The sequence below is a fragment of the Panulirus ornatus genome, chromosome 10 (genome assembly GCF_036320965.1).
Source record: "Panulirus ornatus isolate Po-2019 chromosome 10, ASM3632096v1, whole genome shotgun sequence".
NCBI classification, from domain to species: domain Eukaryota; kingdom Metazoa; phylum Arthropoda; class Malacostraca; order Decapoda; family Palinuridae; genus Panulirus; species Panulirus ornatus.
This window is the reverse complement of record NC_092233.1, coordinates 54,246,586-54,271,325: the sequence shown is the minus strand read 5'-3', so window position 1 is coordinate 54,271,325 and position 24,740 is coordinate 54,246,586. Positions and strand designations below refer to the sequence as shown.

General features: G+C 41.9%; 1 protein-coding gene across 1 annotated transcript in view; it reads right to left on the bottom strand.

The window, feature by feature from the left end:
* LOC139750638 (uncharacterized) overlaps positions 1-1,322 on the bottom strand; it is a 23,118-nt gene extending 21,796 nt beyond the window's left edge. Inside the window, 1 exon segment of the mRNA XM_071665313.1 lies at positions 1,025-1,322. Within this exon segment, the coding sequence (XP_071521414.1) occupies positions 1,025-1,256 (232 nt within the window). The 5' untranslated portion in view covers positions 1,257-1,322.
* Between the last annotated feature and the right edge of the window lie 23,418 nt (positions 1,323-24,740).

Below are 24,740 nucleotides of genomic sequence, written 5' to 3'. Positions count from 1 at the left end.
GCGAACACAGACATAACCGCCATTTGCCTCCGCTGATGAATTAGGACGTGTGAGCAATGTTTGTAAACTGATTGTGTGAACAATATTTGCAAATTGACTGTGTGGACAATATTTGTAAACTGACTGTGTGGACAATATTTGTAAATTGATTGTATCAGCAGTATTTGCAGACTGACTGTGTGAGCGATATTTGCAGACTGACTGTGTGAGCAATATTTGCAGACTGACTGTGTGAGCAATATTTGCAGACTGACTGTGTGAGCAATATTTGCAGACTGACTGTGTGAGCAATATTTGCAGACTGACTGTGTGAGCAATATTTGCAGACTGACTGTGTGAGCAATATTTGCAAACTGACTGTGTGAGCAATATTTGCAGACTGACTGTGTGAGCAATATTTGCAGACTGACTGTGTGAGCAATATTTGCAAACTGACTGTGTGAGCAATATTTGCAAACTAACTGTGTGGACAATATTTGCAAACTGACTGTGTGAGCAATATTCGCAGACTGATTGTGTGAGCAATATTTTCAAACTGACTGTGTGAGCAATATTTTCAGACTGATCGTGTGAGCAATATTTTCAAACTGACTGTGTGAGCAATATTTTCAGACTGATCGTGTGAGCAATATTTCCAAACTGACTGTGTGAGCAATATTTGCAAACCGATTAAAATCAATTCAGTCACATAAATGAACTTCACTTGTAAAAATATTTAAGTTATTACATTTTAGTTTCAAAGTTTTGTCTTGATAGCAACGAAAAATTGATGTGAATTGTGGCAAGTTGCCACTAGGGAGATAATGCTGTAATATTCACCATAATCCATGTGTGTGTGTGTGTGTGTGTGTGTGTGTGTGTGTGTGTGTGTGTGTGTGTGTGTGTGTGTGTGTGAACTGTATACAAATCAAAGGCAAAAAAAATGTTTACTACTATGATACATATCATGACCTCGAGGGACTGTATCATTTTGTGTGTGTGAATTACACCTTTGGTATGACATCTGAAACATTGACTTCCTCACCTACTGTATTCATGAAGATGGCTTGGATAATCTCGTCTGTGACTGTCAGGACGGGAGAAGGTGGGTGACTGTGACCCCGAGGATAACCTCCTGTACTCCTCTTCATCTTGAAGATGTTGGACGTGTGTCTCGTGACGCCCGACAGCTGGGGTCCCTCTCCATGGTGAGGGCCGATGGAAGACACCAGCCGCCAGCACAACATCACACAGGCAACGACGATTCGTTTCAGCATGACTAGTGTCAGCTGGGGGAGAATAGCACTTTATATACAGCCACAGACGAGGGCCGCCCCGTCGGGTGGGTTGCCATGTCTTTGGCCCCTAGGAACTGGGATGATGACAAGGGGCGTGGGAGAAGAGATGGTGAGGGGGGGAGGGTGAAACGGGAGGGGGTTCTCCGTCAACCGTGCTCTGAAGGTCGACGCCAATAAGGAGTGGTAGATCAAATTTCCACCGCGGTAGATCCTTGAAGGATTTTGGTCTCCTTGCAGATGACTGTGGAGAGACATGAGACTTATGAAGATGGTTGCCTGTGTGTCTGGTTTTCCTAAAGGTTCACCTCATAATGCTGAGGGCGGGAGAGCAAGTAAGGATCCTCTTCTGTTGGCTCTTTGAGAAGTTATCAGTGTATCATGACTATGATCTGCTTCTTATACTTAATCATTTTCTTCTTTACATTTCTCTATATACATTCACAATGTTACCACGAGTGCACAGTCATGAGTGTACCTAGATCCCCAGATGCCACTATTAGAGGCGTAAAAATGAAGCTCTCATTCAGACAAAGGCGTCAACAACCTTATATGATCCAATGTTTACATTTATATTCTCTCGTCTTGCGAGTGTGTGTGTGTGTGTGTGTGTGTGTGTGTGTGTGTGTGTGTGTGTGTGTGTGTGTGTGTGTGTGTGTTGTAAGGAGTATATTAAGCGAGTGGGTCACTGTAACAGGAGATGCTCACTTGTATCTCTGAGAACGATGAGGGGCCGTTTTGTACACCAGGTCTTTGGGTACTACGACGAAGACGAGGACGAGGAAGAGAAGGAGGAGGAGGAGGAGGAGGTGGAAGTGGAGGAACCAGTGTGGCAGTCTGGATGGCCTACACTGAGATACTTTACGTCGTCATTTAACATATATGGGAGGGAGTTCCACGACCAAGCATCTCCAGCGCATCTCTATGCCGACACCAGACGTGGCAGATGTTAAATAGTACAGGTGAACATGACTGCTGACTCTACTGTTGAAGCAGATGTTTCATGGCACTGACTCTGTTCTTAAGGCAGATGTCACAGTAAACAGGTATACACGACACCAACTCATTTTGTTTTCCACGCGTTAATCAGGCATGCAACATTCTGGGATCATAATGCGTAGCCGAGGGTCAGTATGCGTGGTTCCTCTCTCCCTACCCTGCCACTACCTAACCTTTCCTTACCCAGTCCCCTGCCTTTTACCTCTCGAGACACTACTTGTCACCCTTTCTTCCTTCTTTCCTTCCTTCCTTCCATCCTTCCTTCCTTCCTTTCTTCCTTCCTTCCTTCCTTCCTACCCTTGTCTAAAGTTACTCGTCTCCTAACTTATCTTATGCTACTTTCCCCAACACTGACTTGACTTACCTCACCTTACATTGCAGCATCTGTGCTTCCTTAACCTACCCTAGCACCACTTCGTCTTTCCTCTTCCGTCCCAACTCCTATACCTAACTCAGTCTTACCTTACCTTACCTTACTTTAATTAACCCTGCTCTCACTCTACCCTACCTTATTTTCAAACACACATAAAATACGTCATTTTTTAACAGGTAGCTGTTTCGTACCAGGACTAATAATGGCACACGTGAATAATGTTGACATTATTAAGGTAAATTACGTCAGCACCAACTCGGAAGCCTGCCTTCGTCTCGTCTCAAAGACAGCTTGACTGACGTGCCTTGGGTAGGGAGATTTTGACTTTTACTACGTAAACATTAACAAACAAGACCCAAGGTAACAATGTAATTCTTTAAGACACGCGCTGCTATTAAGTCTATCTACCTTACCTTACCTTCTCTAGTATCGTGTTTCCATCTGTGGAGATAGACAACCTGGTCACAGGACATGAGAGAGATATCTACCGTGGATGTTCTAAGGTCCTACCAAGCACAAACCAGCCAAGACAGAGGAAGGTATGCAGTTCCACACCGGCTGCCTGCCCGTCTTCCATGCTACACCCTCAGGCTGCTTGCCACTGGAATTTGACTGACGTCTTGAAATGATGTCACTCATCTATGTATGACGGATACCTTTCAACGTGAATTCTTAACAGGTCATCTAAGCACGTCGGGCCACACTGATCTGCCCCTTCGCCAAGGCAGATTCGCTAGTGTCTAAGGCAGATGGGAAAGGTCAAGGCAAGTGGGTCTACCAATGCCAAGAGCAATGTGGTGTCCAGGTGAGTGGGAAGGGAGAGTTTTCCTGAAACTGAACTAAGAAGTTTTCACAAGTTGGGAACACTTGGTCCTCCTCATACCAGCTGTAGTCTGGCTGAGGTTTGGTCTATCACTGCTGAGGCTTGGTCAATCACTGCTGAGGCTTGGTCCATCACTGCTGAGTCTTGGTCCATCACTGCTGAGGCTTGGTCCATCACTGCTGAGGTGTTGGTTTAACACTGCTGAGGCTTGGTCCATCACCGCTGAGGTTTGATCCATCACTGCTGGAGCTTGGTCTATCACTGCTGAGGTTTGGTCCATCACTGCTGAGGTTTGGGTCTAGCACTGCTAAAGTTTGGATTTATCACTGCTGAGGCTTCGTCAATCATTGCTGAAACTCTGGTCTAACTCTGCTGAGATTTGGTCCATATCCTCGAAGATATAGACCTTACCTGTCGCCATATTACTATCATTAATACTATCATTATTATTCATATTATTATCGTTATCATTATCATTATTAAAGGCAATAATGAGGATTTGGTTTTATTGCAAACTGTTCAAAAGAATAAGAGAGTCTCGCATGTAGGAAGCAACGTTTTCTCTTAAATCACTTAGGAGTATGCGTTAATACTGAAAGGACAAACTATATAGAAATTTGCACTACATTAAACCTATCAGAATTTATTGAATTACTTGATTTATGACCCGAGGAGAATATCAAAAGTTAATGAAGATGTCAGTGAGTCTGGACGTCGAGGATCAGCTTGATTATACACCTTTACAACAGCTATCAAACTTTTTAGATGCACCCTTCACACACACACACACACACACACACACACACACACTCAGAGGACATACAGAAGAGTGAAGGGCGTGCAAGGAATAGAGTGAACTGGAACGACGTGGTATACCGGAATCGGAGGGCTGTCAATGGACTGAACCAGGGCATGTGAAACGTCTGGTGTAAACCATGGAAAGGTCTAAGGCGCCTGGATGTGGATATATATATATATATATATATATATATATATATATATATATATATATATATATATATATATATATATATATCATACTATTCGCCATTTCCCGCATTAGCGAGGTAGCGTTAAGAACAGAGGACTGGACCTTTGAGGGAATATCCTCACCTGGCCCCCTTCTCTGTCCCTTCTTTTGGAAAATTAAAAAAAAAAAACGAGAGGGGAGGATTTCCAGCCCCCCGCTCCCTTCCCTTTTAGTCGCCTTCTACGACACGCAGGGAATACGTGGGAAGTATTCTTTCTCCCCTATCCCCAGGAATATATATATATATATATATATATATATATATATATATATATATATATATATATATATATATATATATATATATATATATATATATGTATATATATATTTATCTATTTATTTATTTATTCATTTATTTTGCTTTGTCGCTGTCTCCCGCGTTTGCGAGGTAGCGCAAGGAAACAGACGAAAGAAAATGGCCCAACCCACCCCCATACACATGTATATACATACACGTCCACACACGCAAATATACATACCAATACATCTCAATGTACACATATATATACACACACAGACACATACATATATACACATGCACACAATTCACACTGTCTGCCTTTATTCATTCCCATCGCCACCTCGCCACACATGGAATAACATCCCCCTCCCCCTCATGTGTGCGAGGTAGCGCTAGGAAAAGACAACAAAGGCCCCATTCGTTCACACTCAGTCTCTAGCTGTCATGCAATAATGCCCGAAACCACAGCTCCCTTTCCACATCCAGGCCCCACACAACTTTCCACAGTTTACCCCAGACGCTTCACATGCCCTGATTCAATCCATTGACAGCACGTCGACCCCGGGATACCACATCGATCCAATTCACTCTATTCCTTGCACGCCTTTCACACTCCTGCATGTTCAGGACCCGATCACTCAAAATCTTTTTCACTCCATCTTTCCACCTCCAATATGGTCTCCCACTTCTCCTCGTTCCCTCCACCTCAGACACATATATCCTCTTGGTCAATCTTTCCTCACTCATTCTCTCCATGTGACCAAACCATTTCAAAACACCCTCTTCTGCTCTCTCAACCACGCTCTTCTTATTTCCACACATCTCTCTTACCCTTACATTACTTACTCGATCAAACCACCTCACACCATATATTGTCCTCAAACATCTCATTTCCAGCACATCCACCCTCCTGCGCACAACTCTATCCATAGCCCACGCCTCGCAACCATACAACATTGTTGGAACCACTATTCCTTCAAACATACCCATTTTTGCTTTCCGAGATAATGTTCTCGACTTCCACACATTCTTCAAGGCTCCCAGGATTTTCGCCCCCTCCCCCACCCTATGATTCACTTCCGCTTCCATGGTTCCATCCGCTGCCAGATCCACTCCCAGATATCTAAAACACTTTACTTCCTTCATGTCTCTATTATCTAAATTATGTTTACTGCTGTTCACACCTTCTTCAACACTGCCTCTAAGGGTTGAGGACTGATGAAGGATTCCAATGGAAGCCCTGGTGAATATCACCTTCACGTCCACCATCAGCTCGTAACTACTGTCCTCTACCTGAGGTTTCTTGAGACACGAGACCTAACCTAACTCCATCAGTGGCCAACTGATGGATCGAAGTCATTCGTGAGATTATGGTGAACGAAGACGCAACCTAACTTCGTCACTGACCAGCTCATGGATCGAGGTCACTCCTGACAATATGGTGAACAACACAATGTGGTCAAACTTTGATCAAAGGCAAGTGTTGGAGGTCGGGACAGAATAATGTGACGGATGCGTGTTAACACATCCAGCGAAGACTATGCGGAATGTCGATTTTGCATGACACTCTCGGCTGCAGTGCTCGGTGAACTGAGATGGAAATCAAGTGATATGTGAGAGAAAAAATCAAGCGAATGCTGTGATGAATCACGATACACAAACAAGAGGGAAATTGGGAAGTGAAAGAAGCACATGTAAGGCTACAAATGAAGTCGGAAAACAGTGCGAGAAATTGGGTGTTACACCGAAATAACTTATGTTCAGAAGCCATATGGTTGACTGAGTTAATCGGTAGGATTAAGCTCTTGTAATAATCTCTTACTATAGACTTTACTTGTGTTAAGATATACATGTTATATTTATATATATATATATATATATATATATATATATATATATATATATATATATATATATATATATATATATATATATATATTATCCCTGGGGATAGGGGATTAAGAATACTTCCCACGTATTCCCTGCGTGTCGTAGAAGGCGACTAAAAGGGGAGGGAGCGGGGGGCTGGAAATCCTCCCCTCTCGGTTTTTTTTTTTTAATTTTCCAAAAGAAGGAACAGAGGGGGGCCAGGTGAGGATATTCCACAAAGGCCCAGTCCTCTGCTCTTAACGCTACCTTGCTAACGCGGGAAATGGCGAATAGTTTGAAAGAAAAAAAAAAAAAAAAAAAAAAATATATATATATATATATATATATATATATATATATATATATATATATATATATATATCAGGAGCTAGATGTAGCAAATATGATATTTCTTTTTGAAGTTACACCAGGAAGATAAAAGGATTTTTATCGCTCTATATACAGTATACACAACAAGGTAAACAAAATATTGTAATGCCGATAATACAGATACCAATATGTGGAGAGATATATCGCTCTTACATATATGTGTACATGTAGAGGCGATAAATATGTGCTTCTGGAAGTTTGCAAAATCAACTCACAGTTTGAAAGTCTTTAACAATGCACCGTTGACTCTGCATGTTGATAAAGTTCAATGTAAACTTTTTTAAGGATTATGTTTTATTTCAGACTAACTTTACTCACACCTTCTGGAGTTTTTTCATCTTTTTTCAGCCTGTTTGAAGTTGAAATCTCAGAAATATAATTTCTTATTCATGGAAAAAAATACAGAAATGCTGTAATACAAGCAGGAAGCTGAATATCTTCAAACCACAAAAAATAGCATCATTGACTATATCCAAAGACATCCAAAGAAAAGTCGAAATTGACATACCACATGAATGCCATTTTGTGTAGTGATAATATCAGTTACATATTTTCAAAAACCATATCACTTTTTACTACATTTTCCAGCTCCTCATCCAGAGGCTTATCTAAAAGAATGACTTGCTAACATGGATGAACCAAACCTTATACATCATACTTAAGCAGTCAGTGGTAACTCCAATGTTTATTTCATACCCGGAGGTCAGAGTCAGCCGCTTCGAATTCATCTTAATCCATTATCAATTACCCACAACAGTTGTTCAAGGTTAGCTGGGAAACTGGCTTGAATACAGTTTGCATGTGAAGCAAAGGTGAGAATGACAGAAGTAACGCACATTTATACAGACCAACTAGAGCTTACATCATTAATCAAATGACTGATTCAGACGTAAACAATGAGAGGATCATGTGCTTCGATATGTAAACACACATAATCCAGTAACCTAACCATGAATAAGATGTGCAATAAGATTACATTATATGAAACTTGGGTGGATATAGCTATGAGCACAAAGGCCTAAATTCAAACAAAGCCTAACGTCCACTCTAACAATGGGTATCAAACCTGAACAATCATCGTAGTGGTGAAAAAGGATAACAAAGGTTTGAGTTTGAGGGAAACTAAATAAGTTAAGACAGGAGGTAGTTAAGCACCTTTTTGATTTTGGGTTCTCTCTCCATATCCACAAAACTCTCTGGGATGAACCGGTCAAAACAACGGTCTACAGGATCCTAAATTTTGAAGTCATTGGATTATATGATATGCCCCTTCTCCTGGATGCTGTCTAACTGGGATGTTTATGGTTTCATCTATTCTCATGTCCGTTCTTAGTGAGTGACGAATATATTCAAATGTTCATGCGAATCCATATCAATCAAAATTACGTGAAATTGCCTTACATAGAACCTGTTAGCTTTCCCTTAAATGAAAATTGTGATAGAAACTATCAGAACAAATTATGTAATTTTGTATGTATTAAGTGTTTACCCCCCCCCCCCCCCATACTTTTGGTAGGCTGTTCCCTTGAAAGGACAGGATTCTATTGTCTATAAGTTTCTCTCTATCTCACAAATATACAAATAGCACTTGTGGGATTGCTTTTGTTGCTATGTGCAACGCACGGGCTCGCCCGGGTTTGAATTACGTAACTCTTCACTGAATAATTGCATATTGAGTTCTAGATGTTTTAGTTTATGTATTACGGTGACTTCATCGTAGTCATTTTCCTTTCAAATTAATGCTAAATGTGTAAAATTTCCCACCTATTTGATCTTAATATATTTGTGTATAATTGTATCGATCTAGGTATCCAAAAAGACTTATGAAATATCTTTATATGCATTTCAATTCCAAAATACTTACAATCATATATATATTTTTTTTTTTTTTTTTTTTTTTATACTTTGTCGCTGTCTCCCGCGTTTGCGAGGTAGCGCAAGGAAACAGACGAAAGAAATGGCCCAACCCCTCCCCCATACACATGTACATACACACGTCCACACACGCAAATATACATACCTACACACCTTTCCATGGTTTACCCCAGACGCTTCACATGCCCTGATTCACTCCACTGACAGCACGTCAACCCCTGTATACCACATCGCTCCAATTCACTCTATTCCTTGCCCTCCTTACACCCTCCTGCATGTTCAGGCCCCGATCACACAAAATCTTTTTCACTCCATCTTTCCACCTCCAATTTGGTCTCCCTCTTCTCCTCGTTCCCTCCACCTCCGACACATATATCCTCTTGGTCAATCTTTCCTCACTCATTCTCTCCATGTGACCAAACCATTTCAAAACACCCTCTTCTGCTCTCTCAACCACGCTCTTTTTATTTCCACACATCTCTCTTACCCTTACGTTACTTACTCGATCAAACCACCTCACACCACACATTGTCCTCAAACATCTCATTTCCAGCACATCCATCCTCCTGCGCACAACTCTATCCATAGCCCACGCCTCGCAACCATACAACATTGTTGGAACCACTATTCCTTCAAACATACCCATTTTTGCTTTCCGAGATACTGTTCTCGACTTCCACACATTTTTCAAGGCTCCCAAAATTTTCGCCCCCTCCCCCACCCTATGATCCACTTCCGCTTCCATGGTTCCATCCGCTGACAGATCCACTCCCAGATATCTAAAACACCTCACTTCCTCCAGTTTTTCTCCATTCAAACTCACCTCCCAATTGACTTGACCCTCAACCCTACTGTACCTAATAACCTTGCTCTTATTCACATTTACTCTTAACTTTCTTCTTCCACACACTTTACCAAACTCAGTCACCAGCTTCTGCAGTTTCTCACATGAATCAGCCACCAGCGCTGTATCATCAGCGAACAACAACTGACTCACTTCCCAAGCTCTCTCATCCCCAACAGACTTCATATATATATATAGTGCATATGAACGTACACATTTCATACAACATATAATGCCCTCCAGCAGAAAGGATTCGAACCCGGAACCATTTGTTTGATGGCTGGGTACATTAAGCACACAGCTGTGATCGCCCGTGATAGAGATATGACTCTTCGATTATTAGTAATCGAATACCCACGTTCATGAGCAACGGGGTCCACATCGGTCATATCAAATTAGGTTCACATTACCAGCAGTCAGCAGTTTTACAAGAATATAGATAGATAGACAAGCAGACAGTTAGATATAGAAATGTAAGCAATCATATAAATAAGATAAACAAACTTACAGAAATGAGAAGAGAGGTATTCAGAAATTATCTATTATGACACATGCGTGATGGAAGCAATGACACTCTGCATACTGGTCGTCACGAGAGAATTATGATACCTGCGAAGCCAGTCGAAGCCTCAGTGAATCTGATTCATTTCAGTGATGACATTCGAAGCGGACTTCCAATTGGTTCGAAGAGATCCTGTCTGGTTTGCGCGGCAACTTTTTGTGATTTAGTATTTAGGAAGGGCCTGCCTGGGGAGGTGAGGTTATGCATTCCCACCTCGCCACAGCTGGCGGTCCGGCTCACCACGACTCCTTCGGGCCGTCTCATCGAACGGTTAGTAAAATACGACTATCCTTGGGACGCCTCCTTCAACGAGTGGTAAGATACGACTTCCTCAGACAGCCTTACTTTCGTATCACTGCCACTGCACGTCAGTTGATAACCTCTCAAAGTTTTACAAACACACAGCAAGAGAGAAATACGTTCGGTTAATATGCAATTCAAGCAACTTTGAAACTATAAAATTAATGGCATTGCTGTACATGTATTATGTTTTTTATGAGCTGAGGTGACACGGGAAAAGGATATATATATATATATATATATATATATATATATATATATATATATATATATATATATATATATATATATATATATATATATATATATCTTTTTCTTTCATACTATTCGTCATTTCCCGCCTCAGCGAGGTAGCGTTAAGAACAGAGGACTGGGCCTCTGAGGAAACATCCTCACCCGGCCCCCTTCTCTGTTCTTTCCTTTGGAAAAAAAAAAAGAGAGAGAGAGAGAGAGGAAGATTTCCAGCCCCCCCGCTCCCTTCCCTTTTAGTCGCCTTCTACGACACGCAGGGAATACGTGGGAAGTATTCTTTCTCCCCTATCCCCTATATATATATATATATATATATATATATATATATATATATATATATATATATATATATATATCATTCATACTATTCGCCATTTCCCGCGTTAGCAAGGTAGCGTTAACAGAGGACTGAGCCTTTGAGGGAATATCCTCACCTGGCCCCCTTCTCTGTTCCTTCTTGTGGAAAAAAAAGAAAAGGTAAAGGTAAAATCACGATTCAGTAGTTCAAAATATTTCATTTGAAATGTAATTTTTCCTCACATGTATATATGTATAGAAATATTACATGTTAAATAGAATTATCTGAACTACTGAACTGCCATTTTACCTTCATAACTATCATATATACATATGTATATGTGTGTGAGTGTAGACAAACTTTCTAGATGAACCAACCGCTGAAACTTCTTACCACCAGGAGAGCGTCGGATGGCATTATCACAACCTGTCCTGCTGGTAGTGGCGACCATGTTGACAATGGCCGTACCCACAGCTGGTCAACACGACGTCGGTGAAGGTGTGGCGGTGGCGCTGAGTCGCTTGATGAAGCAGCACATGTCCAGTTGTCATCTGGTACTCGTCACCACCACACAATACTCATCTGTCTTCTACCGGATAATCAGGTAGGCCAACCTCATTCTCAAGTGTGTTGGTATATATATATATATTATATATATTTATTTATTATACTTTTGTCGCTGTCTCCCGCGTTTACGAGGTAGCGCAAGGAAACAGACGAAAGAAAATGGCCCAACCCACCCCCATACACATGTATATACATACGTCCACACACACAAATATACATACCTACCCAGCTTTCCATGGTTTACCCCAGACGCTTCACATGCCTTGATTCAATCCACTGACAGCACGTCAACCCCTGTATACCACATCGCTCCAATTCACTCTATTCCTTGCCCTCCTTTCACCCTCCTGCATGTTCAGGCCCCGATCACACAAAATCTTTTTCACTCCATCTTTCCACCTCCAATTTGGTCTCCCTCTTCTCCTCGTTCCCTCCACCTCCGACACATATATCCTCTTGGTCAATCTTTCCTCACTCATTCTCTCCATGTGCCCAAACCACTTCAAAACACCCTCTTCTGCTCTCTCAACCACGCTCTTTTTATTTCCACACATCTCTCTTACCCTTACGTTACTCACTCGAACAAACCACCTCACACCACACATTGTCCTCAAACATCTCATTTCCAGCACATCCATCCTCCTGCGCACAACTCTATCCATAGCCCACGCCTCGCAACCATACAACATTGTTGGAACCACTATTCCTTCAAACATACCCATTTTTGCTTTCCGAGATAATGTTCTCGACACATTCTTTTTTTTTTTTTTTCATACTATTCACCATTTCCCGTGTTAGCGAGGTAGCGTTAAGAACAGAGGACTGGGCCTCTGAGGGAATATCCTCACCTGGCCCCCTTCACTGTTCCTTCTTTTGGAAAATTGAAAAAAAAGAGAGGGGAGGATTTCCAGCTCCCCGCTCCCTCCCCTTTTAGTCGCCTTGTACGACAGGCAGGGAATACGTGGGAAGTATTCTTTCTCCCCTATCCTTAGGGATAATATATATATATATATATATATATATATATATATATATATATATATATATATATATATATATATATTTCTTCTTTGCCTTGTCGCCGCCTCCCGCGCTTGCGAGGCAGCCCAAGGAAACAGACGAAAGAATGGCCCAACGCTCCCGCATACACATGTATATACATGAACTTCCACACACGCACATATACATACCTATACATCTCAACGTATATACATATATATATATATATATATATATATATATATATATATATATATATATACACACACACACACACAAACATACACATATATACACATGTACATAATTCTTACTGCCTACCCTTATTCATTTCCGTCGCCACCCCGCCACACATGAAATGATAGCCCCCTTCCCCCGCATGTGCGCGAGGTAGCGCTAGGAAAAGACAACAAAGGCCACATTCGTTCACACTCAGTCTTTAGCTGTAATGTACAATGCACCGAAACCATAGCTCACTTTCCATATCCAGGCCCCAAAAACTTTCCATGGTTTACCCCAGACGCTTCACATGCCCTGCTTCAATCCATTGACACCACGTCGACCCCGGCATACCACATCGTTCCAATTCACTCGATTCCTTGCACGCCTTTCACTTTCCTGCATGTTCAGGCCCCGATCACTCAAAATCTTTTTCACTCCATCCTTCCACCTCCAATTTGGTCTCCCACTTCTCCTCGTTCCCTCCACCTCTGACACATATATCCTCTTAGTCAATCTTTCCTCACTCATTCTCTCCATGTGACCAAACCATTTCAAAACACCCTCTTCTGCCCGCTCAACCACACTCTTTTTATTACCACACTTCTCTCTTACCCTTTCATTACTTACTAGATCAAACCACTTCACACCACATATTGTCGTCAAACATCTCGCAACCATATAACATTGTTGGAACCACTATATCCTTCAAACATACCCATTTTTGCTTTCCAAGGTATCGTTCTAGACTTCCACACATTTTTCAATGCTCCCAAAGCTTTCGCTCCCTCCCTCACCCTATGATTCACTTCCGCTTCCAACAACTGACTCACTTCCCAAGCTCTCTCATCCACAACAGACTGCATATTTGCCCCTCTCTCCAAAACTATTTCATTCACCTCCCTAACAACCCCATCCATAAACAAATTAAACAACCATGGACACATTACGCACCCCTGCCGCAAACCAACATTGACTGAGAACCAATCACTTTCCTCTCTTCCTACTCGTACACATGCCTTACATCCTCGATAAAAACTTTTCACTGCTTCTGACAACTTCTCTCCCACACCATATATTCTTAATATATATGAAGGTGAAGTCGCACTTCAATAATTCATACAATTCTACCTAACATTCAAATTTTCGATACATGTGGCAACATGCTTCGTGAAGACAATCCACCTCATTAGGTGCCAGTATATAACAGTTATCTAAATCCCAACATCACACTTGTTTCCCGCCGTCCAACACCCATCCTCCCATCCTTATAGACCGAGCACTGCCTGCTTTGTTTGGCCATGACAGTTGTAAGGGAGAGTGAATTGACTCCAAATGTTTACATATAATTGATGTGAGGCTAATATGACAGTGCTGTAATTACCAGGCAATTTATGGCTTCCCTTTTTATGAATATAGGAGTGACATCTGCCAGTCTCCAGTCCTAGTGATTAAAGGGGGGTCACGTACCGGGGGATGACCAAGGTAGCTAGGTGTGTCCTGAACAACTTTTTTTTATGTTTTCGTGTTTTGTCAGTTCTCTCATAATGATTTGGTCAATGCTAGGATGGGCTTTAAAATCGCATTCATACAAATTAAAGTTCTTTTTATAAGCAATTAAGACATATTCACTGATGTTGCGTGTAGTATAATCAGCAGAGGGGTATAAAATATAGGAATTTTCGAGATCTATGTGGTGATCATTTTCATGACAATGTTCAGCCATCGCATTTTTGTGGTCATCCCTGCGTATTAAATGACGGTGCCAATAACATCTCTCCGTTACAGTTATACGTGTCTGGCCTACATAAATAGATCTATATGCCTTGCATTTGACGGCGTAAAAACTCCCAATTGTTGCATGATTTGGCCTTAGTAAATAGTACCCCAGATCATGCAACTGTCTTCATATTGTTTACTTGCTGGGGTCCCTAATCCTCCTTACTGTTGTCCTGATGACTTCATCCTTATATATGTGATGCTTGTCCGAGGTTTCAAACCCTCTTTCATGACCGTCAGAGTTTCTACACCCACTAGTAGGGTGTTCTGAGCGCCACGTCTACATCGCGGTGCTCATGTAACCGCTTGTCTTCCTTCGAGGTGGTCTTCGAATTTCACAATAATCTGGCATCCTTCCCCAGTCTGGTGCGGCCTTGGAAATTATCTCCACTCAACCGCCCAGCATCAGCGTCACAGACACCCACAGCTGTATTGATATGTGGCCTTGGTCATGGTGCTATTTAAGCAGCATATATGATATGTAATCTTCATCGTTTTCTACGACCTCCTGGTAGAGAGTTTCGGGGCACCACACTGCAGCATAATATTTTTTCTGAGACTACGGCATAATATTTTTTCTGAGACTGCAGCATAATATTTTTTTCTGAGACTGCAGCATAATATTTTTTCTGAGACTGCGGCATAATATTTTTTCTGAGACTGCGGCATAATATTTTTTCTGAGACTGCGGCATAATATTTTTTCTGAGACTGCGGCATAATATTTTTTCTGAGACTGCGGCATAATATTTTTTCTGAGACTGCGGCATAATATTTTTTCTGAGACTGCAGCATAATATTTTTTCTGAGACTGCAGCATAAGGAGAATAAACCAGATTTTTCGTTTTATCTTTAACTGTAGCTAGAGGTGTTCACCTAAGCTCTAAAAGAACTTTTATGTCTGAATGAGTTACTGAAAATTGCGTTACGTAATGGGATATTACTTTCACCTCGATTTTCTCTCACAATGTTACCTTTAGCTTAAAAAGTGAGAGATTGAGTGGTTTTCTCTCGCATCATCTTACACGACAACAAAGTTGATGGAAATAAAGTGGGGATCTTCTTTTGTTTATCTTAGAGAAATGAGTGACGACTCTCAGGCAAGCATAGTGGTGGAGGTGGGGTCGTTGATATCCCAGCGACGTGAGCCTCCGCTGGAGAATACAACCCATGACCTTCCATCCCAAGGCCAGAGAACTCTAGAGCCGTCAGCAGAGGACCTGCTCCTTCAGGAACTCATGGGAGACGCGAGGACAACTTGTCGCGCTGTCATCCTTGACCTCACCATCAACAACTACACCCACCACACTCTCAGGTAACGTTCCTATGCTGCAACTACACCCACCACACCCTCAGGTAACGTTTCTGTGCAGCAGCTACACCCACCACACCCTCGGGTAACGTTTCAATGCAGCAGCTCAGGTAACGTTTCTATGCAGCAGCTACACCCACCACACCCTCGGGTAACGTTTCAATGCAGCAGCTACACCCACCACACCCTCGGGTAACGTTTCAATGCAGCAGCTACACCCACCACACCCTCGGGTAACGTTTCTATGCTGCAGCTACACCCACCACACCCTCGGGTAACGTTTCTATGCAGCAAAAGTTTTAAAGTTTCATCCTTGTTCCCAAAAGTTCCAGTTGATGACCTCTCAGAATATTTGGTTGATGTCTTGGATAATACTGATATACCTGTTTCAAATCCTGTGTTTACTGAATCGATCAAATGATGTATAAAAGACTGTGTACTTCAATTTAACGGAAAATATCATGCTTGAAATTTGGTATGGCAATGGATAACCCTCTCCACTCGTATTATCTTTACATGGAATTCTTTGAAACAAAATTCTGAGGGATATCTTCCCCTCTAAGGCAACTTGTTTTAGGTATGGAGATGATATTCTTTGTTTGACCAACAGTTTTACTGTGGAAGTGGAAAATAATCATGTTACCATTTTTAGATTGCATGACACATAGGGACAAAAACATGTTTAAGTTTAGAATATACATAAAACCCACCAATGTTTATTCATACATTCATTATTACTCAGCTAAACATGACAGTTAAATTATGATAATTCTAGTCTATGTTCCTTAGGGCGTTACGTATATGCGATCCTCAATTTATTGATGATGAGTTTGAAAAGATATATTCTACTGGATCCAAGTTAAAGTTCCCTGGATCTTTTAGTGATAAATCCCATTAGTTGGCAAAGAAGTCATTTATAGAGTTAAACTTAGACCTCCTCTTTTAGTGATAATATTACATGACTTTCCAAGTTGCTTAAATCCGTTAATGTAAATGTAGCCTTCTGCAATAACAATACTATAAAGAATATAATCAAAAACTCACCAGAAAATTCTGCTGGCTGTTTTTTTACAGTCCTCTGTAAAGATTGTAATATGTTTTATGTTGAGCAGACTGGTGAAGATCTTTATGTTAGACTTCAGCAACATAAATATAGTATAAGAACAGGACAAGAATCAAATGCTTTGTTTAATCATGTTAAAAATTATGACCATTTTATTGACTGGTGTAACGCTAATTCAATTATAAACTGCAATTCCTTTACCACGAGAAATACAATTGAATCTTCTGTCATTGAATACATAAGGAATTGTAACATTAATGTTAGTGAAGATCTATACAAACCCGATAGCTGTGTCGTTGGCAAAATTTGTAAACAAGTTCCCTTCCCTGTCCACATAATAAAAATTCTATGACAGGCATGATGCCAGACCCGAACACCATCAACCATATACCATATACCACATCGATTCAGCTCATCCTGCCCAATGAGCGTCACTGGATCTATATATAACACTCACAGTCTACACTGAACTTGGTATGTAATAGCTAACTACATGTCTCCATAGCCGATTCATTGTTTCCATGAGAAAAATACATCATGAAGAGTTGAGGTACTGAAATTTGCACACCTTCGTTGACCTAACTTTACGTTCGTTGATGATAAACGTTGTGAATGAAAGATTAATGTTCAATTGTGGTTCAGTTTCGTCCAGTTTAAGGCCAGCGAACCGCAGTGGTTCAGCGCGGTGATGGCACGTCTATCCCCATTTTCTTCACATCGCTCCAATTTGCATATCGCTTTCGCCCGCCTCGCCTCACGCTCTCCTGCGTGTTTAGTTCCCGAACGCTGTTCCATACTTCCACCTCCTCCACGCTTTTCCCCTTTTCTTTGTTCCTTCCACCTTCCGACATATATCCTCTTAGTCATCCTCTGCTCACTCATCCTTTCCACCCGTCCAAACCATTTCAGCTCACACCTTCAGTTTTCTCATATATACTCCTCTTAACACCACACCTCTCTTTCTTACCCTAACATTTCTTAATCGATCAACCCTCCTCATACCACTTGTTATCCACGAACATTTCATTTCCAAAACGTTCACCCTTCATTCGTACGTTCTCATCTTGGGTCCATGCCTCGCATCTATACAACACCGTTGGGACTACTATACCTTCAAATATACCTGTTTTGTCCTCTCAGACAGTGACCTCTCTCTCCGGTAGTCCACTTTCAGAAGATTGGAAGGAATAGAGTAGTAATAGTAGTAGTAGTAGTAGTAGTAGTAGTAGTAGTGACGGTAGTAGAAGCAGTAGTAGTGGCAGCAGAAGCAGTAGTAGCAGCGGTAGTGGAAGCAGTTGTAGTGGCAGCAGAACCAGTAGTTCCGGTAGTAGAAGAAGCAGTAGCTGATGTAGAAGCTGAAGTCGTGGAAGTAGAAGCAGTAGTAGTGGCAGCAGAGGCAGTAGTGGCAGCAGAGGCGGTGATAGCGATACTGGAAGCAGTGGTAGCGGTAGCATAGGCAGTATTAGGGATAGCAGAAGGAGTAGTAGTAGCGGTAGTAGAAGCTGAAGTAGCAGGCAGTGGAAGCAGGAGTAGCGGTAATAGAAGTAGTATTAGAAGCGGTAGCACAAGCAGGAGTAGCGGTAGTAGAAGCAAGAGTAGCGGTAGTAGATGAAGTAGTAGTAGCGGTAGTAGATGCAGTAGTAGTAGCGATAGTAGAAGCAGGAGTAGCTGAAGTAGAAGCAGCAGTTGTAGCGGTAGTAGATGCAGTAGTAGTAGCGGTAATAGATACAATAGCAGCGGTAGTAGAAGCAGAAATAGAGGCAGTGGAAGCAGGAGTAGCGGTAGTGGATCCAGTGATATCAAGCTATTTACCTTGTCACAAACCTATTCACCAGAATGGGTTTCGTGTGTGAGAAGTACTGTAAAGAACTAGCGACACAACATCTGTGGCAAATTTACTGAAGTCCTTCATTCGGACTTTCCCCTACAGGATGCTGGAGACGTCAGGACTGTCGCGACGTCCAGGGACTCGCGTGTTGGTGGTGGGTTGGAGGGCGGGAGTGGAGACGGTCCTCCTCCACAACACCTTCCGCAACACCCTCCACGCCCTGTACCTCACTCTGAACGACCACGACACTCCCACAGTGCCACAGGGACACCCTCGCCTCAGGAGACGTGCCGTGCGGAGGAGTTAGTAGTATTCATGGTTTATCCCGTAAAGTAATCTTTACCTTCGTACGAAGTTACTCGGCCCCGTGATTTCCCCTCAACCACAAGAGGTGGAGAGTAGGGTGGAGTGCAGCTTGAGCCCTTTGTCACTCCAGCACGGAAAGGCCCATGGGAGCTTCTCAGTTAATGAGAGGCAATAAAATGAATGAAATATATATAAAAAAGATAGAAAGTTTGGAGGTGATCTGATAAAGGGATTTCCAAATTATCAAAGGTTTTACTAATCTCGATCGAAGTAGATATTTAAGGCTATATTTGTCTGACTTCACTGGTAGTAATGGAGGCCAACTCCTGGGCAAACGTTTCACTTTGCATAAGGCGAAGTACTTTTTCCCCAACAGGACTATAAAGATGAAAGACTGACCAGTCAGAGTAGTCGAAAGCAGTACGACTGATTCATTTCGGAATGGACATTTGAAGCCTACGCTTCAAGTCCATGACTGACATCATTTGTGTTTCGGTAGTTCCATACAGACTGTATTGGTAATTCTCCCTATGTCATATGTTTGCTTTCCTACTTTCATCGCATTAATCTCTATGTTTCTCATCTCTGCCTCAAACAGCCGGCGAAAGTATCTACCTGTCTGTTGTTGTTTGTGTTCCCTCGTACCTGTATTCCAATGTGACGTCCTTCATGCAGGAGCGCAGCAGAGTGAAGGCTTGCGTGTGTTCAGAAGGTGCGGGTACTGTCGCAGTGGTCAGGCTGGGGTGGAGCTGCTCCATCATAGCTGGAACCCGGCCTTAGATCTCCTTCACACCCACGACTTCTACCAAGGTGACTACCTCAGACTCAAATCATAGATTAGACATTAGCTTATGTTCTTAACTAATGTGTTTCCTGAGGATTGTCTATTTTGTATTTCTAATAATGTTCCATACTTTTTTTAGTGCGTCATTCCATACGATTCCCTATGGTGTCCGAATCTTTCAGGAACCATGTTATGAATGTGGAACAGATAGAATATACAAGCTGATATGATCAGGCAGCTAGACAGCTGTGACAGGATGTAGCTGGCTTTATTGTATCCAATCTGAGTCCAGAGGTGGAATTACAGAACCGTCAAAGGAGAGAGGAAAGTTGTGAAGAATCTGCGATAGAGAAATAGGTAGAAACTGGGTCTTGGAGGCACTAAACTCAACAGGATTTTGTGCACTGAGATATCCTGTCCAAGTCTGAGTTTATTGAGAAAGCTGTGTCGAGACGAGATGCAGATGCAGTGTGAGAAGAAAGAGCAGAATTGTATGATGTGGAGGAATGTAGTGTAGAGTCTCAGCGTATAAGTGCATTTGGTTATTTGTGGAAATCGACAGCAGTTGATGTAAAAAGAGGGAAAGGCTGAACATCAACAACTATTGTGGAGATAGATCGGCCAGAGAGGAAGCTAGATATGAGGGAGCAAAGTGGGTTAGGGTAGCCATAAAGAGAGGAGCTTGGAGATGAGATGATGATGCCGTACATTGTCAAAATCTTTGGATATGTCATGGGTAACCACACAGGATTCTCCAGAATCCTTCAGGGATGATGACCAGACATTAGTAAGATAAGAAAGAATATCACTAGTGGATCTTGCCTCACGGAAGCCATTCTGGTGATCGCAGAGAAGACTGTGATTTGTGAGGTGTTTAAGGATATGATAGTTGAGGGAGGATTCAAAGACTTCGGAAATAGTAAATGTCAAAGCAACAGGGTGATAGCTTAGAGTGGTTAGAATGGTTATAGAGTGGTTAGAATGGGTACCCTTCTTAAGGATGGTATTGTCCAATGCATGCTTCCTAGACAAAGTAAAAGTTCTGGTTTTTACAAAGAAACGAAACAGACGAGCAAGCATAGGTGCAAGTTTAGAGGCACATCCTTTCAGTACACGGTGAAGGTTGCATGCCATCAGACAGTTGATGTTCATCAGAAGAGAGGTTACTAGAGAGAGACCACGAATGTTGGTATAGGGCATAGAAAAAGAGGAAGGTCTATCTGAGAGGGAAAGGTCGAGGGAGGGGCTGGTACTACAACTGTCTGAGCCCTCCCTCTCACTGGCTGTAGATTCAGGCGGGAACTCAATGACTCTTATATCCAGGGGCCGTAGGTTTAACCGGACTCTACCATGATTAAATCTAAAAACCATTGCGCAGACAGGAGATGGCAAGAGAACGTATATGAAAAAAAAAAACAACAATGAATGGAGTTTGAGTAGGAGTATGGTGCTTGTAAGTAGATGACAGGAATAGACCGGTAGTCCCGCTTCGATGAGACAGAAAGGAAGACTCCCCACTCGTGACATGGAGAGTATAAGATGGTTCCGGGCACCACTTTATCCTCAGTTAGGACAGTCATACCACCCTGGGCAACTGCTGTCAACAGCCTTATACCTAATATAGTTTTGCCTTTCTTGCTTGACGTCAAGAACGCGTAAAAAGGTTAAATTCGGTGCTAATAAACACATACAAAGACATTATGTGAAACGAGTCTTCTTAGAGTTCCTTCACATCTGGCCGTATAATCATTAAGTGCACCATTCAGGATGAAGTCAGAAATGGTTGGTCTAATGTTATCTTCTTAAGCAGAACTGTCCCAAAATTTCATGACGTGCAGTATGGGTCAGTTCCGATACCTCTTCGGGTCCTCCTTTAAAGAGTGATCCAAGGGCGTTGTGATGTACTGCTGTAGAAAACAATTTCAGGCCTTTTTGAGGATGTCCTCCAGTTATAATTCCTGGAATATGATACCTCCTCTTACAAAGCAGCCACAGATCTAGTTATCATTTCTAAAATTGTGCTTATGTTTTCACTCCAGTGGGCTTCCAGAATCAATGAAGAGGTCTTATTTTTTCAGACCACCTTGGAAGCTTCATGGGCCACAAGTTCCACATACTAAGTCTACCGAATTTTCCCTATATGGACTACCGCCGGAACACAGAGGACCCGGGCACCGCAGTCACTCCCAAGGACTCCCTGGCCGTCAGGGCGCTCTACACCTTAGCTTCAGCTCTAAACTTCACGTAGGAATCCTCTCTCTCTCTCTCTCTCTCTCTCTCTCTCTCTCTCTCTCTCTCTCTCTCTCTCTCTCTCTCTCTCTCTCTCTCTCTCTCTCTCTCTCTCTCTCTCTCTCTCTCTCTCTCTCTCTCTTGCAGGAGGTTTACCGAATGCTCTTTTATTTCCATAGAAGGAATCGAGGATTGTTTTTGTTTACATCATATAACAAGAGCACAGCTTGCTGGAAGAGATGAACACATTTATTGTAGCTTGTCCAGCCGCCTCATTTTGTTTCGTATGTTCATCTCTGTGCTTTCTACGTTAATAGTGGTTATTACTTTTACTCTGAGATCTGTGGGTTGCCGGGCCGTCTCAACTGCCGCTTGTCATATTCTTGAGTTACTTGGTCCCCAAACATTGTTCCTAGAGCCTCAGGGCTGGACGATTCACATCCATCCAATAAGCAGGTTCTCAATGACCTTTTGGCATCATTTCCATGCTTCTTTCTTAGCACGATGAAATAGTAATGTATCTTGAAGCTGTCTCATAAGCTACTGAAATTAGGCATATCAAGAATTCTGTCTTTAAGATCATGCATACAAAGTGATCCTCAATTCTGTATTTGTATCGGAATCCATCCCAAATAGAAAAAAGATAAAAGTTCCCCAAGTCTAAAGGTCTGAACCATACACGTGTGGGCAGTTACGACATCCGTGAGCAGCCAGACCGAGTATGGGGGATACAGCAAGCGAACGGTAGCTTCAATGGCCTCATGGGAAACCTGGAGCGCGAAGAGACCGACTTCTGCGTTCTCATCGCGCCCACTCCTGGACGCCTCAAGGCCATGGGTTACTTCGGGGCGTACCTTCCCGACGTGCTGAGTGTCACGTCCCTCAGGCCCACGCTGCTTCCTCAACACCTCGTCCTCTTACGGCCATTTGCAGGTAAGCTCGTCTTTGCCTTATTCATCCTAAAAAGGACCTTCCAGTCGTGCTATATCGAAACGATCATCGGAAGAGGATTTTCTGATTTCACCTTCACTTTTCCTCTCGTTCTTTGTAATCTGTGTAATTTGTAGGCGAAAGGGAGCTAAGAATGACAAAAATTCAATCTGTGCCAAATACTGTCTACGCTTGTATTCCATGTTTTAAAAAGTTTTATTTTTTTTTGCACTGTAGTCAACATGGTACGGGTAAAAGTATGTATACTCTAATCGAACCCTGTCATTTGAAAGCGTAAAATTGTGAAAGTTTTCTATAAAAAAAAAAGAGGATTGATTGAGTCTTGGAAGCGTTCATACGCTCAGGTATCGAAAGTGGAAAGGTTATGGGCAGAAAGAATGAAAAGAGAAAGGATATATAGGTTCCTAGAGTTTTGCTGTGCAACAAAAGAAGGTATCACAACAGCCAGTCATATGCCTGGTCTCCACATGCAACTGATTGGCCTTAAGGGTCAGATACATACAAACAGCTAAAAATGCAGCGCCCAAAATAATACCTGTTGAACAGAGAGAGAGAACCAACATTTTAGCAGACGGAAAGGATGGTTGCAGAGGTGTGGCAGGGAGGTAATACGGGATAGGCATTTAATTTCACCCTGGTAGTAAGAAAGGTGGAAGAAATAGACCTTGATTCTCCATATGAGGACAAGCCAGACCTCTTTAGATACAAAATGTTCACTGAGAAGAAAGATAACTGCTGTAGCTATACAACACCCTCAATGTGGGAAACAGGTTCTGTAAAGTTTACCATGAAGGTTATACGGGATAATGAAGGATATGATTTCTCTAACATGTTTATGTTATGTACCATAATAAATTTTAGGATTTTGAAATTTGATAATAAGAAATCTAGAAAGATATTTAAGAAGATATTGTGTTTTTGCACTGCTACATCTATGCGGGTTACTGTTATGACATTTGGAAATGTTACACAGTTCCGAATTGAGTGAAATGTGTTCGGTGCGAGAAAAAGAACGACTTTCGGATTGATGAGGAGTTAAAGGATATCATCGGCCTAAGGATGGATAGGGACAGACGGCGACAACAGAAGATCGCTAATGGATAGAAGAAAGAATGTAGGAAATAAGACAGAGTCCTGAAGGACACCACTGTTGACAGCAGAGGAGGGAAAAGTCGTTCCAACAACGGCTAACACGATTTAGTGACTGAAAAGGTAACTATGGACTAGAACAAAAAGCATAGAATTGAAAGGAAGGAAACTATATACATGAATGCAAAGAAAAACACCATTTAGATCCTGTCTGAAAGAGAAGAGGGAATCAGACCACAGAGTTTACTATAAAGAGTAGAAAAGCAACAAGAAGACTTACGGAAATATGTCAGTACATTTTTCAACTAAAGAGGCATAGAGTATCATTCGTGGATACATGCGAGGCTTGTTTATTTTTGAACGTACTGCTTTCAGTTACTCTTCTCGGTAAGTCATCTAGTATGTTAAGAAATCTGTTGATGAAAGAATACTTTGCCCAATTCACAGTGAAGTTTGTATCTATTTATCATGGGAAAAGCCAT